Source organism: Buteo buteo, chromosome 4 (assembly GCF_964188355.1).
Source record: "Buteo buteo chromosome 4, bButBut1.hap1.1, whole genome shotgun sequence".
NCBI lineage: Eukaryota > Metazoa > Chordata > Aves > Accipitriformes > Accipitridae > Buteo > Buteo buteo.
The window spans coordinates 8181196-8196510 of record NC_134174.1 but is presented as its reverse complement, the minus strand read 5'-3'; the positions used below and the strand labels follow the sequence as shown (position 1 = coordinate 8196510).

The 15315-nt window shown below is 44.3% G+C and overlaps 1 protein-coding gene across 4 annotated transcripts in view; it reads left to right on the top strand.

Annotated features, from left to right (window-relative positions):
* The first annotated feature begins 11889 nt into the window (after positions 1 to 11889).
* Positions 11890 to 15315, top strand: part of FAM107B (family with sequence similarity 107 member B) — a 62465-nt gene continuing 59039 nt past the window's right edge. Inside the window, exons 1-2 of one of the 4 annotated variants that reach the window (XM_075024710.1) lie at positions 12311 to 12433; positions 14387 to 14508. Coding sequence is in view for 1 of the 4 variants with exons in the window: in XM_075024708.1 (XP_074880809.1) it covers positions 11921 to 11945 (25 nt within the window). In the remaining 3 variants the exon portion in view is untranslated. Of the gene's footprint in view, positions 11946 to 12265; positions 12434 to 14386; positions 14509 to 15315 lie in introns of those variants that run through there. The other 3 variants (XM_075024708.1, XM_075024712.1, XM_075024709.1) reach the window with 3 other exon arrangements.

The following is a 15315-nucleotide window of genomic DNA, read 5'->3' as shown; positions in this document are numbered from 1 at the left end:
TTGTTTGTTTGCTTGTTATGATTTTGCAATCTGTTCATGAACAGTTTGTGAACTTAAATGGTACAAAATCCATGGAAGAAATTATACGCTTGGAGTTATTTGCTGAGCTATATGTTTGCCATGATTTTCTTGCCCTTGTTTTAGTTAAGTTCTCGCTTTAATTTCTTCAGCATTCCTTGGTTTTACTCGCAACCTTGTGAGAATCCCCTGGAAAGACCTCGCTTGCCTCTTCCTAGCAAACAGATCAACTTGCAGCTGGGTTTAAGTACAGTTGATGAGAAAAGCATTTCATTGTTTCAGTCTAACTACCCCCTTCTCCTTGTTTCCTTCCACTGTGAACTCTCTAGTTAGCAGATTATTTCCTACAGCAGAAGAGAGCCATCAGGCCTTTGGTATGGCTCCAGCTCTGCTAGGAAAGTCATTGTGCTGATGGACCGAATACTTTCAGCTCCACCCTTTTCCTCGGTCCTTTCTTGCCATCACTTCAGCACATTCCCATGATCCCAGGGACCCAAGTGGATTTGCAGACCCAAGTCCTATATCCTGTAGTCAGACACAGAGCCGTACCAGGGGATTTCAATATCCAGTAATTTCTTTAGGTGCTGGTTTATTAAGGAAATTGACTGGAACTATTGCATCATATGTATGAAACCTGACAACCTCCTAACCCATATGTGCAATTTATTAATGATGGTTGAGATGAAAGATGATAAAGTGGTAATATAGATATTTATGCTCTGGAGGTCTGAATGATCTAAAATGTCAGAAGCACTAAAATTTAGTCTGCTTCTGTAGATCTAAGTAGTTCAGGATTGTTTTAATTGGGTTACGTATTTAGTTTAAATGAGCATGGAATGACTCTAAGCAGTCATAGAATAATAAGATTAACAAAGGAGATGGATTGAAACCAGAACCATTTATCTAACGCTTCCCAGTCAGGAACTTTTGATTACACCCCAGTCATTCCTACTTTGGATTTTGCAAAACAAAACTCATCTGGCATACGCTGTCATACGCAAATAGGGCTTCAGATTCAGTGCTCGGACTGGTAAAATCATGTTTGTATGCAAGGCATGGCAAGTCCTAGGAGAGCTGGTGACACATGGTAAGCTTCAGCTTGCTCCCTCTGATCCCCTGATCTCAATGGTCTGTGAGAGGAAATGGCCCAAACTTTTGCCAGCCTTTTTCCATTCACTTGATTGCTAACAAAATGTGCGTCTCGATTCTGGATGCTGTGAGAGCAGAACAATGAAATCAGTGGACAAAACCAAAGGGCCATGACTAAACACTACTGAGCTTCCCTCTCCAAAATCCATTCTGTAACACATACATCAACAAAAAACCCCCACTGATTTTCCACTCTGTCTCTTTCTGTGAAGGGACATATGGAAAAACACCTCTCGTCATAGGAGATGCATGAAATATCCCTTCACTGCCATTAAATCCAGGGAATACAGACAATGAGATACACACAGGGGAGGACTTGGTGTTAAAGGCAATTTATGTTGGATATGGCATTTGTCCAGGGTTTAATGCATAGGAGGGCCCCAGAAGATGCCCACAAGGAAGAACTAACTGAGAATCACCCACATTACAGGGTCTGCCCGGGATCACCATAAGTCTTACATTAGTTTTTCTAGAAGAATTGGTATCTCCAAAAGAAGTTTTTTTCCAGAAACAAGTTTTTAGACTAAATGGAAATATTTGTCAAAAGTTTTAGGAAGGCATGTGGGTTGTGGTTAATACATGAACAAACCCTGAAAAAATGTCTGATTTTAAACTGAAACAAAATTGTTTTCAAGTTTTCATGTAAATATTTTGCAAGAAAACCAGAAATTACATCTAAACTGCTCCTTTTATCAGATCAGAGTCAGCTTGAGTATTGTATGTGTACCAATAGAGACGTAAATTTGCAACACAGTAAAACAGCGCAGAGGAGTTTATATAAACTACTGCCAAAAACTCACCCTGTAACTATGTCCATCCCAGTGGTGCACTTTCCCCTTATGATTTCCACAGTACAAGGACATTTAGTCTGAGTAAAGATGAAGTGCTTTCTGCAGGGCTGTGATGGTGAGCGACTGCACTGGGAAAACTTCATTCCTCTCTACAGGCAAGATGTTTACTATTTTGCTTCTAGGACTGTATTTTTTGTTAAGGTTCATTTCTGATGATTTCTAACTACCCTTTATTTCCACAGGACACTGAAGTGAATTATTTCACTTCTATGCTTCCAGGAAAAGCTAGCAGGAAGCTTTTTGTTTCCTTTTCTTCCTCTTTTGTGCTAAGGGGATTTATTTAATACAGCTGGGAGGCCAGGCCCCCCTGAGGTCTATTTGTATGTAACTCTACAACTGACTTGCATTATAAAAGAATGCAAATTCAATACATATTGACTGTATGGGTCATGGTGGCACGTCTAGTTTGGGGGAATATTGAAGTTATCTATAAGTATATAACTAAGGAGGTCCTCTTCACTGAAGTATACTGCATTAACAGGGTGCCTCTGTCTTAGTTAATAGCACAGTAGAAAATAGCTGATCAAAAGCAGAATACAAATGGTATAAATTTGAGGGAATTGCAAGGAGATCATCTGGATTTAAATCCTTTGATAAAAGGGGCCACAATTTGGATAGATGAGCGCTGTACCCATGTAAATGAGAGCAGAGCTTTTTATTGGACCTATTTGTTTCCGTAATTGTTTGTAGTGGGGCAGCCCCACTCACCATTCATCCTTTCATCTTTCCTTGAGAAACACTCTGTACCTTTTTTTTTTAAGTGAAATCAATGTTTTGGTGAATCCTGCTAGAAACCAAAGCAGGATTACAAAGCCAGAACTGCATTAAAGGCTACTGGCTACTTAGGAGAGGTTAAACCTCACTTTGACTAAGTTGTAATTTGGAATATTTTTTTCTGGCAGCCAGGAGTTGTGGACCTAGCTAAAATTAAGAATGTCTTGCTGATTTTGTGGGCGCTTGGGTTAGACCATATTACTGAGATCCAACACCAGAGAAGCCTGTAGAAGTTTGCTTCTATTGACTGTAGGATCATTTTACCTATAATTGTACTGACAGTGATTAACATTTACAAAAGATATTTTTAACAAGTGGTAGCACAGTATCCTCTCCTATGAGAAGACTATTGAGCTTTGCAATTTCTTGCCAAAAGATGTTGCCAAAATCTTACATGAATTTAATGAGAGACTGGACAGGTTCAAGGGAAAAAGATCTATTGAGAGTTATTTATAGAAATCTACATCTATTTGTAGAAATTAGTAGAAATCTATACCCAGCTCAGGAAGCTGTGGGTGGCTGGAGGCTGTGATTGGGGTATCATATATGTTTGGCCTTTTCTTGTAGTATTCCCTGGGCATCTACTTTTGTTCACTGCCAGAGATAGATCTAGACATTGGTAATCTGAACACTGCAGCTACTCTTACAGTCTTTTTAAGCCTTTATGCTATGAGCGATCAGGCCATGACCAAGGCCAGGTTGGATGGGGCTTTGAGCAACCTGGTCTGGTGGAAGGTGTCCCTGCCCATGGCAGGGGGGTTGGGACTAGGTGATCTTTAAGGTCCCTTCCAAATCAAACCATTCTACAATCCTACGATCAGAAGGAAGTGCAAGAAAAGAGGTTTCCAAGAGGATCCTATGAGGCATGTCCACAGGACAGACAGCACTTCCTTGGGCTGGCAACATAGGTTGAGGTTGAGGAAGGACGATCTGCATGTAGTCCCACCATGTCCTCAGATGAGTGCTCCTCCTTCTATCATCTGACATCCCAATCTAGTTTGCCCTCCTTGGCACAAATTAATGTTCCAATGAACAGCACACATAGATGATAGCAGCGATGAGACAGCTTGTTCATTTCCCACCAGCGATGGCAAAATTCACTCTGTATTTGGAGCTGGGTGAGTAATAAACTTCCCTTAGACAGAAAGAAATGCTGTGAAATAAACATAATCTGGGGTTTTAATGCACAATTAGAGTAAGTAAGTCATTAACATTACATTGAGTCAAACTGCCATATAACCTTGGCGTGGGTTCACAGATTCCATTAATTTAGTTGCTAGATGCACATTTGCCCCTGAATGAAATAAATCCTTCTGTTTCTTCCTATTTATCCAGATGAAAATAGAAAGCTGTAATAAAAGTCATCTATCTACTAGTGCTCAAACGTACTTTTTAGATTTTAATAACGCAACATGAAACTTAATCCTTCCTCCAGTGAAAGGGTGCTCACAAAAGGCGAGGTTCAAGAAAGGCTAGAGCTCAGGCAGGACTTGCAAAGCTGGACATTGGTGCTAGGATGTGTGTGGAAGACCACAGAAAGTGATGCCAGTTGTCTCAGTTACTGGAGCTTGGAGCAGGTACTGACCCAACAGGAGCACTAACAGGCTCCTTTATTCACCTTTTATTCAGTACAGTAGGATGCTTCCATAATGTGAGATATTTTCATTCACAGAGCTATAAGCTGGACTAACTCATCTCCATCAGCACTGATGTGTTGAACTCATGCTACAATCCAGGACATAATTTATCTCCCTAACATGCAAAAATGTTAAGATAAGCTTATTACTTTTCCATTTGCTCTCTGACATTTATTGATTTCATAAAGGAAATGTTTTTCCTGTATCTTGGTGTGGAGATGAAGCATCTTCCAAGGCTTTCTGTGTCAGACTGGGGAGTCTAAAGCAAGTGACCTATCCAGTACATTTCCTAGGGTTATCACCTGAATTATCACATACGTGGTTTTTTGCAGGCAGAAATACTTACAAGTAGTTCTACTGACAGGTGTATGGACATCCAATTTTTAACTAATTTTTGTGGTAAAATAACAGTCAACATAAACAGGAGTGGTGATATGTTATTCTGTTGGAACCCACATGGAAATCAGAAGGAGACTGGCCTGGAAATGCTTAGCTTCACTCTTGAGTATTCATGTTTACCCTACTTAGGAATAGTTTATCTCATTTCACGTTCACTGGGGAAGCCACTTCTTGAATTGTACTCTCCAATAATTGAAGAGACATGCAGGATTAGATCAGGTTTTATAATGAGGGGAGAGCAGCCCTGAGGCAGATGCTCTTAAGCAGAGCTATAATTTACTGGCAACCTTTTCTAAGATATGGTCAGTCAATAAGAAAGCCTCAGAGGACTTCAGGGTAGCCACAGCCTAAATCAACCTGCTGATTTCTTTATAAGGAATGCCAGCTGGTTACTAAACCACAGGGGGTAGACAATAAAACCAAAGAGTTAGGGACAGAATAATGATTTATTTCAAGTGGGAAACCAGGAAAACAGTTGAAAACCTATTTCTGTCAATTGTTTGTGTTGCTGTCATTACTCTCTGTTACTATTTGTATTAGAATTGGTGACTAGAGACTCAGCTGAGATCATCAGTTGATTAAGCTGAAATGGGTCTATTGTGCTCACACTGTGCCTTCACTACCCACTGTTGAAGGCTCTGATACGGTGTTCCCCATATTTTCTTTCTTGATCATACACAATACGCTGTCACCCAGCTTTGAAGCCACGGTTGGAAGCGCAGGCTACGGCTCTGCTTTCCCCTGGGATGCTAACTCATTTACTATGCCTCTTCAGTTTCTTCCCACAGTTTTCTCCATGTGTCTAGAAGACCAAGACAAGCACTCCTGTGATGAATGACTCACTGAGAAAGAATCAGAGAGACTTCGAACTTAATTTAGCACAACTTCCCCAGGAAGAATGACCCCAGAAGTCCTAGTAGCATGCAGGGCCAGAGATAATGCAGGCAGAATTTTATGGTGCAACTGCCTAAGACTTGCCTGAGCCAGCCAGAGGTGTCACACGCAGATCACAGACCTGAACCAGTTCTGGAGTGGAGACGCACTCCAGTGGGCAACCTACCTGCTACTGGGATAGTGAGAACCAGGAGCTCTGACTCCCGATCCTAGAATTGCTACTGGCCCAGTGCGTTGACCTGGATGTCTCTGTCAACTATACAATTTCTCTAAGTCAACTGCCATCCTGTGGCTTTTTCTGTTTTTCTTGGAATTTATGGAAAACCAGAGTAGCTTGGCTAATATTAAGGATTTCTAGGTGCTCAGCAACTGTTGTAGTATGACAAGCAGGGCTAATCTGCCCATGCAAAGGGACTTGGACATACTCAAAACTGGGCAGGCTGTGCATGTACCCACCGGTTTTGCAGAGCTTACACAGAAGGTCTGAGATTTTAAGTTTGCACAAGAGTCACTGCTCTGCACAGCGTGACCCATGTTCATGGATTTCTGCATAGGAAATCCTGCATAGAAATATAGGGAACTCAACACCTAGAGGTTAAACTGCTTTTAGATGTCAAATGTCAGCAGGTATGATGTGTGGGTTTTTTTTCTTTTTCGACTTTATTTTCAGTTGTGGTGATCTCTAAGGCACCCATTAACTTCAACTAGGGTTGGCAGTTGTTGGAAAATGCGAATCTGTAGTTTTTCATTTTGAAATTAGACATCCTTATATATTCTGATGGTAGACATGCTGGAGATGGCATGGTTATTGATTTCTTACAGTTGTTAGGTTTAACCAGCACTTTGAGGTCCTGTGATGGAAGATGCTGTGGAGTCTCGATTCATGTACATGTTCCTCTGCAAGCATGTATGTGGCCCATGGGAGGTCTTTGGAGTGTAATCTTACTACACGAAAGACAGAAAAAAGCTACTTGTCACTTGCAATTTGCATGTACTTTATGGTTCAGAGCACACAGAATATCTGTCTTTCCTTTCATGGGGGAAAGAGCAGCTTATTTGCTTTAGTGGGAAATGATAGGAGATTGTCTGCTCCAATTGCCATAAGGCCACCCTGAGTACAGTCTGCTAACAGCCTGCCATCTTTGGTAAATAAAACAGCTTGGAAATGGAAAAATTTGCCCAGCCTGCGCAATAGTCCAGATGTGTCCTGGCTGGAGGTAGGGACAGACCTCCTCAGAGGCCTTGTCTCACGTTTTTCTGTGTCTCCAGCTATTACAGCTGTATTTTTGTAGACTTTTCTGTGTCATCCCTGGGAAGACAGCTGGGCATGTCTTTACAGGCTGAGTCCAAGCAAAATTCCTTGTGATCTCCACAGGAGCAGGAGCAGTTTCCAAGCCTTCATCAGGCGTTGCTGCTTCATCTCATCTACGAGGAAGGCAGAAAAAAGCGCTCAGTGTAAACTCACTTGAGGGCTGTGGCAATTTTAGCAATGTCTTTAATTAGCTAAGGATGAGGCTTTCTGTGTCAGACCTGACTCTAGAGAAGTCAAATGGGGAGGAATTCTGGTATTATTAATCTCAGCACCTCAAGGCGTTAACCCTATAGCAGATGCCAGTGACATGTTGTTAGAGTCTGTTGAAGCATTCTGCATTAAAACTCTAAGCCCACCTATTACCACATGTCTGAGGATCTGATTTCCCCAGAAAAGTGCCATGGAGTGCTATGCACTGTGTATTTGTAATATATGGGATGCGTATCATGTCCACAGTTCCTGTGTCCTTCAGGATCAAACTGACACATAGGCTCAGAAATCTTGATGCCTGCTTATATATGCCAGGCCCACGGGTACAGTTTATGTTATTAGAATGATGTAAGATTACTACAACGACATGAGAAGGCAAACACAATCTATGGCGTCTAAGAACTGCAAGATTAGGGGAGAAGGTGGCCAGAAAACCATGATCCAAGTGCAGCTATGATTTTCTGACCTAATCTTGTGAGACCTCTAGATTCTAGAGGTCAATATCTAATTTTGTCTGAAGATGAACCTTGTTTAGTGTCTTCTAGCTGCAAATTTCAAACTGTGTCAGCAAGGAAGTCACAGTTATTTTTGCTGTTCTACTGGACCAGAAAATGAGGCAAAATAACTTATTTCAGGTTGCCCAGCGAGCCAGTAGTGGAGGCAACATGAGAAGCTGGGTCTTAAGAGTCCTAGCTGAGGAAGGGCAGAACAGCTCTTCAGAGGCCAACCTACAGGCAGGGATAAAATCAGTCTCCAAAAGAGTGATCAAATGAAATTCTGCTGTTGGAAGGTAAATTAAATCCCCTTTTTTTCTGCAGCCTGGGGAATGAGCATGTTTTGGATCCAACTGTGCGACATTAATCACAATACGGAATATTTGAGCCAAAGGTCAGCCACAGGGGGCCAACTATTAACATATGGGATTTATCTGTCTCCTTCTTCCATAAAGATGCAGCATGCTGGATAATTAAACTTCTGAGTGCCAGCATGGAGTGTAGTCTGTTTTTTTCCACTGCTCTTTGTGATTCGATCCAGAACCATTTCCTTTCACTGTATGCTCAGAAGGGGAGGAAACAAAGGTGGCATCCTGATCTTCATTATTAATACACAGGAAAACTTGGAGGAAATCCCTTTTATGCCCCTAGCTTTCTGTAAAGAAACCCCTGCAAACTCAAAAGTCATATTGTTCAGCTCCTATATATATTTATACATCTATGTGCCTAGCAGATGTTTCTTCAGATACTTAACTGATGTTTCTGCAGAATTATGGCATGGAAAAAACTTCATAGCAACCTGCATTCAAGTTGATTTACTTTGATTAAATTAAAAATCTAGAAAAAAAACATTTAAAGTGACTACATTGGAATAAAGAAAACCATATTCTCCTATGATGTCAGTGCTTCTCCATGTTATGTGGAATAAAAATACTGGTATACAGGCAGTGTTCATCTCCTGTTTACAAATAGGAGAAAGTAATGGGGAGGCATTTTGCCACTTTAGGTAAAGGAACTACACACAGCTAAAGAATTTCTGAGGAAGGCATCTAGCTGAAGCTTGTAAGGCCTCTGCCTTGTATAACCAGCAGAAGCACTTCCAGAAGCAATTAATCCAATTCTAATACAGACACCTAAGGTAGGAGGCATGAATCTCCCTCTGGAGGTACCTACCTCTCCCACAGCCTGCATGACCTGCTTAGATGAGACTTCTGCTTTCAGACAGCTAAAATTAAGCAAGGGGAATCCCACAGCTGCTGACTCTGTACTCCACTTTGTTTCTGCCACAGTAAAATTATTATTATTATTATTATTATCATCATCATAATCATCATTATTATTTAAGGTTATATTATGGTAACATTCAAAGGCCAGGTATGGTACAGGCATGGAGTAAAATGCAATTCCCTACCCCACAAAAAGGACAACACAAGTAATTAAAGGATGATTTTGCTTTTAATTCTGCAGTTTGACTGAAAAGAAATACGAAGACCAGCAGGCAATTAAAATACATAATACTTGATTCATAAGATACCAAAATGCCAAACTACATACTACATACGTCCCATGACACTTACACAATAGAATGACTAAATACTTTTGGCTATAATGTTAATAAAAAAGGGATTTATCTTGTTAAGTATTTCCAGTGCATCATTCTGTCTGAAAGTTGTTCTAAAGTGCAGCCAGTTTATTCATTTTCTGGATTCCAATACACTGCTTTTCATTTAAAAATAAAATGTTAATGTCTTACGTTTATATAGTGCTTTTCATCTAGAAAGATTCCTGAGGCTTTCTCAAGCGCTTTCTGGAGTTTCAGTACCCACAGTGCTGGAGGAAGAAGGCTTGTCATGAATAAAATGCAGTTGTGGCCAAATTTGTTTATCACATGAACCATGCACTGTAATTTTCATGTGGTCAAGAGGCATGAGGCACATACGATGTGCCCTAAAGAAGGAAGGGGAACACCAGGAACCTGAGTGGCTCACAGACGGGAGACAATACTGACTCCTCATGTGTCCCTGTTCCTCACTTACGGGCTGGAGCCGAGCTGGACTGACTCACTCTCTCCCCAACGAGGGGTTTGGGGTACCTAGCAGCCCTTGCACCAAAACCAGGCAAACTAATGACACAAGCTATCCCTTAAACTACTTGTGAGATGTTCGACTCAGAGCTATTATTTGACCACTGTCTTGTATGAGGCAGTGAGTGAGGAATTAAGACACTAGGGTGACAGGTTGATCTCAGCCATCACTGGTCCTCAGATGTGTTCTTGGTGAGTCCTTTCAGTTTTCTGTCTCTCCCAAATCTTCCTCTTTCTCTCTTACATCCAGCAATAGTTTTCAAGTCTGGATACAGCCATGGTAGCTTAGGGGTTGCATGGCAATACAGTCATTTCATGGAGCACAAGCTGATAGTATGTGTGGGGAGGGACTTTGCTTCATCTGCACCTGGTATGGCCAATGATACCACATAACCACACACTTAAACTGAATGTAACACCGGAACAAAGTAGCTATCACCATGAAAAATGCCTGTGCTCTTTTGACAAGCCATGGCAAGATACCCAGAAATTTTTAGTAGCTTCAGCAAAGTGTTACATTCCATTTAAAGGTGTGGATGTGCAGGATCTGCTGAGAAGATGGTATGTATCGCAGCAAAATAGCTGTCTGAGCTGAGAAAGGGTTGGGAAACACTGCTGTAAAGTGTCAGATTTCAGAGCAGGGACAACTAACTGCCTGTGCAGTGTCTAAGGCAACAGAGGTAAAAACTTCATCAGGACTACAGAGTGTCTTTAGAATACAAACGGTTAATGTTTACATACAGAAATAATATGGAGAGGTCTGTAAGGTCAAGAATGCAAAAGATAGGGAAAACCAGCATTCCAGCTGGCCTTGCAATTCATGTTATTTCCTTGCTGTTTGCAATTCCCTGGTCATACACCATTTCCCCCTCTCATGCTTCAGATGGAGAGCTGCTCACAGAACAGGGAACTATTCAATATTTATACTCCCTCATTCATCTAGGCACATCATTGTACTGCATTTAATAAAAAAAAAATCAATTTTTATGAGGTTTTTCTCTATACAGTATCCATGGGCTCCACATACAGAACAACTATATCTCACAACATTCCTGTGAAGGAAAGGGCACCTGGGGAACGAGGCTGCCCGTAACCAGGGCTGACACTGTGAACACTGTGGACAACACAAATGGGTGTCCAACCTCTCATGCCACAAGTGACTTTTTGAGGAGCATGTAGTATTTTATAACATTTCATTTGTTCACAGCCTAGCTCTGATTGCATATGTTGGTGCTTGGCAACAGACTCAAATTGAACCAGAACTGACAGTGGCCACCCATGCTCTGGATTTCATTGATTTGTTAGGTTTCACCCAGGCTGCCTTTTCTTCCTAGTGAAAGAACAGCCGCACACAAAGACCTGAGCGTTCTTTTAGTACGTACCTGCACCCCGGATTTCAGCCTTGCCCCACAGAAAACATATTTCTCCTTACCCACTCACTCCCCTTAACCATGCTGGGGCAGTGGGTTATTTAGGACCGATTCGGTGGAAACAGCACCATCTACTGAGCACCCAGTACCCTTCCTGCAGGGACTTCTTGGGGGTTTTTGGAGGGGAAGGGTCTGTCTCCACAGCCCAAGCGACACTGAATGCTCAGCTCAAGTTACTGAGCTCTTGAAATCAGTCTGGAGCTTTCCATCCCTGGGATGACTCAAGTTGCTTCTGTCACTTTGCTGCGATTCAGGTCATCTGCTCTGAAGAAATCCTAGTGATAAATATACAAAAGAAATTGATTCAATCCAAGTATGTACACCAATGTATAAGGACACATTTCACACCCAAAGGTCTTTCTTTTTTGGGGTTCATTCCCAAAGTCTGTGCACGCTGTGCTGTGTCCCTGGCTCCCTGTCGTGTCTCCATCACGCAGTACTCGCTATGAAACAGATTCTGGGACGTGCTGAGGCGCTTTTTGGCCGGCTGGCCGTGATTTCTTGGCCTCTTACTCGGATGGGTCTGCTCGCAGAGTGGGAACTTTTAATCCCTGCAGACTGACCGGTGGAAATATCCACAGCGGGCAGGGCTCCGGGCCACGGAAAGGGATTAAAAAAAAAACACTCGGGGAAAGTTAAAGGAAGGCACAGGCAAGACATTCCTCTGCCATGGAGAGAGGGGCGGCTCCTGCAGGTGAGTGGGCCCACTCGAGAGGACCAACGGCCTCGGCAAGCGTTTGAAAACCGCCCGCGGGCACCCCACGCGTGTTGTCCCTCCCGGGCCGGACCGCAGCCCCCCTTAACCCTCGCGGCGCCCACCTCCGCCTCCACACAGCCCCTTTCCCCCCCCCGTTTCTCTCAGGATTTCCACCCAGCCCCCCCCAAGCCCGGATTTTTCCACGCCTGACAACAAAGGAGGCGGCCGGGCGGCCTCGGCGGTGACTCAGCGGCGGGCCCGCCCCCGGCCCGCCCCGCCGCTCCCCTCAGGCGAGGCCGGGCCGGCTCCGCGCGTGTGGCGGGGGCCGTGCCGGCGGGCGGTCCGTCCCTCAGTCAGTCAGGGAGCGGGCGGGCGGCTGCCGGTCTCCTTCCTTCCCTCTTTCCTCCCGCCGGGCGCCTCGGGGTCTCCCTGCTCTCGTTCCCCCGACCCCGCGCTGCCGGGGTGGGGAGAGCCGCCCCGGCGAGGTAGGTTTTGTGTCTCCTCACACAAAGGCGCGACGCTGGCGGGGTGGGACGGGACGGGACGGCCGCGGGGGGTGGCTGAGGGAAGGCGGCTCCCCGTGAGGGTCCGCGGCGTGAAGGGGGGGGGTCCCATCCCCGCGCCCCCCTCCGCAAGGTCTCGGGGTGCCGCCGGCGGGAGGGCTGTGCGGGGAGGGAGGCGGCGGCGGCGGCGGCGGCACCCCCGGGCTGTGGGGCTCCTGAGGGAGAGCCCCGACTCTGCGACTTCATTCGTGAGGGGAAACCCGGGGAGTTAATCGTGGTTCTGCAAAGAAAAAAGGGGAGGGAGGGAAGTAGAAGGGTGGCCGGGGGGGGGGGGCTGCCGGTCCCGCCGGCCGGGCGCCCGCCGACCCCCGCGGGCGAGCCGTTAGCTGCTTCGCGGGTTTCCCCCTGGCTCGCCGGGGCTGTGGAGCCGGTGGGGTTGCCGGCTTCGGCTTGCCGGTTTCGGCTTGCCGGTGGGGCAACTTTTATTCTCCGGTGACTTTTGGCTGCGGTCGGGGCACCCCCACGGCATGGCGGGGTCTGGGGGCTGGAGCCTGGTGGGGCCGGGGGCGTGTGGTGTCGGATGGGAAGAAGAGGTGGGAAAGGAGAAGCAAATACAAAAATATACTTGCTTTATTTTCTATATGTCCTGCCCTGTAAAATGGGAATTCAGAGCAGCTGAACTTCTGATGTGGAGAGTGGATGTTTCCTTACAAATCTTTAAAAAAAAGTAAAAGCTGGGAGCGCACCAAGCGCTCCAGTGCGGTTCTGTCAAAGTTTCTCTCAAGGGCCCCGAGCGTCCAAATGTCCAGATTTCCCTACACGTTGGTTTGAAGGGCAGTGCAGCTGGCCAGGGTAACTGCACGGATAAATGTTTTTTGGGGGTTCAGAAGGGGAAGGGGTGCAGTGCAGGAACTCTGTGTAACTTAACTACTTGTTTGCTTCTTCCGTTGGATTTTTTCATAGCTTAATGAGTTCTGGCATATATCTATACTGTGCAAATGCGGTGTATGGCTATGGCTGGCGGTGGAGCAGAGTCTGGTCCTGTAAGTTCAGGGCATGCTTGTAGCAAACTCTAGAGAGAGGCAGAAACATGTGAACTTTTTGGGTTTTGTTGAGAATTCACATAGTCAAACAAAAATGCAACAAAACAAGGAAAAGATGCTTCTGTGTGAGCATAGTGTGGTCGCTGTGTATAGTTTGCGGTGGGAATGTTGTTGAATAACCCTCTGGCAGCGGTGCTGTGCTGCGTTGTGGTACATACATGTGTGCGCTCAATCCTGGAGCACCGATGAGGATATTTAACTTGCATTGACTTGTCAGAGAAGTGGGAGTGTGGAAGAACGTTGTTAAAAATGGGAATAATTGCTTGTGGATCTTGTAGGCAATTTGAGAGGCATTTAAACTGTCTTTAATCTCCCTGTGATATGAACAGGACACTGAGAATCTCTTGCTTTATTGATGATTGTTTTCCTAGCAATATATGGACAGACAGCGTGTACTATGAATGTGATAGCTGCTTGCTTATTGTCAGTGATATTTGCTCAGGGACAATAAACAATTGTTTGCTGAGCTTTATTAAAAAGAACCACAAAAGCCCTATATCTCCTAAAACAAAGCCTTTATTGTCTTAAAGCAACTGTGGGCCAATTTCATGCTTGGTGTAGTTCCACTGATGTTGGTGGAATTTTGCCAGGGATGATTTTGGCAGGTGAAGTGTCACTTCTGTTTTTCAGAGTCCAAACTGCTCACAAGTCATGTTGCGATTTTGCACACTTAAGTATTGTTAATTCAAGTGGTACGCGGATGCTTCCCAAAATTAAGAGGTAGGAGGTGGGAGAGTCAGCTCATCAGGTCCTCTAAATACGTTCCCACTTGCTTTCTCCTTTCTGCTTCAGATCTTATATCCCTTAATTTACTCTCTTCTTTCTTTTTCAGTCTTAGCATCTTGTTTTCTCTCTTCAAAATTAAGAAGTTTCTCTGACCTCCAGCTCACCCTTGAGCATTTAAAGGTTTTGAGACTAACTGTATTGAACCCTACACCACCCCTGCACGACTAGGTAAGTGAGGAGCTGTGTGGCAGCTGCAGTTGGGAGATCTTTCTCACACATGCACATGCCTCTTCTTTACAAGCTGACTTGTGTGGTGGCTATGGTCAGTGCATTTGCTGAAGTGGCAGATTGTTTGACAGTCACGCAGTGGAACAGCCAGGCTTGAAAGAGACTGAGCAGACCAGGGTGGGGGTGGGGGAGTCACTCAGTTTTTACAGAGTGCCATAGTCAGGACGTTGAGAAACAACTTTTTGAGAACACCCCTTCATAACATCAGTAAGGACAGGAAAATCCTCTAAAAATTGGAGCAGAAGGAAAAATGGGGGACGATAGAAGGAAATATTCTTGTTTACTAGCTGTGGGAAGAAGAGTGGAACTGTTTAACCAGTAATTGGCTTTAACAGAACTTTGGCTCCATCAAAGTTTCAAAAAAAAGATTTTATTGAATAAAACTATGTTATCTTTGTATGCAGTTAACAGTATTAAATACACATGGCCAACTCTAAGGCTGTTTTGGCACTGTGGTAGTTTTGAACAGAGCAAGTTTCAGTGCTCAGCTTTGCAGAGTCTCTGCTGAGCCGTTTTTGTATCTGACATCTTTGTGCTGTACAACTTGGATATATTTGCATCTCATAAGTACACAGAAAGAGCTTGTCAGACACAACTCACAGCTGATACCGTTCTGACACTTTTGGAAAAAGCAAGCATCAAAGAGCAAGGTATGTGCACTGTCTAACTTTGCAGGGCAAAAATCTGCTTAATGCTTCTTCAATTCAGTGATCAGTCTGAAGTTTATTCTGGTTTGGCCAGACGTGG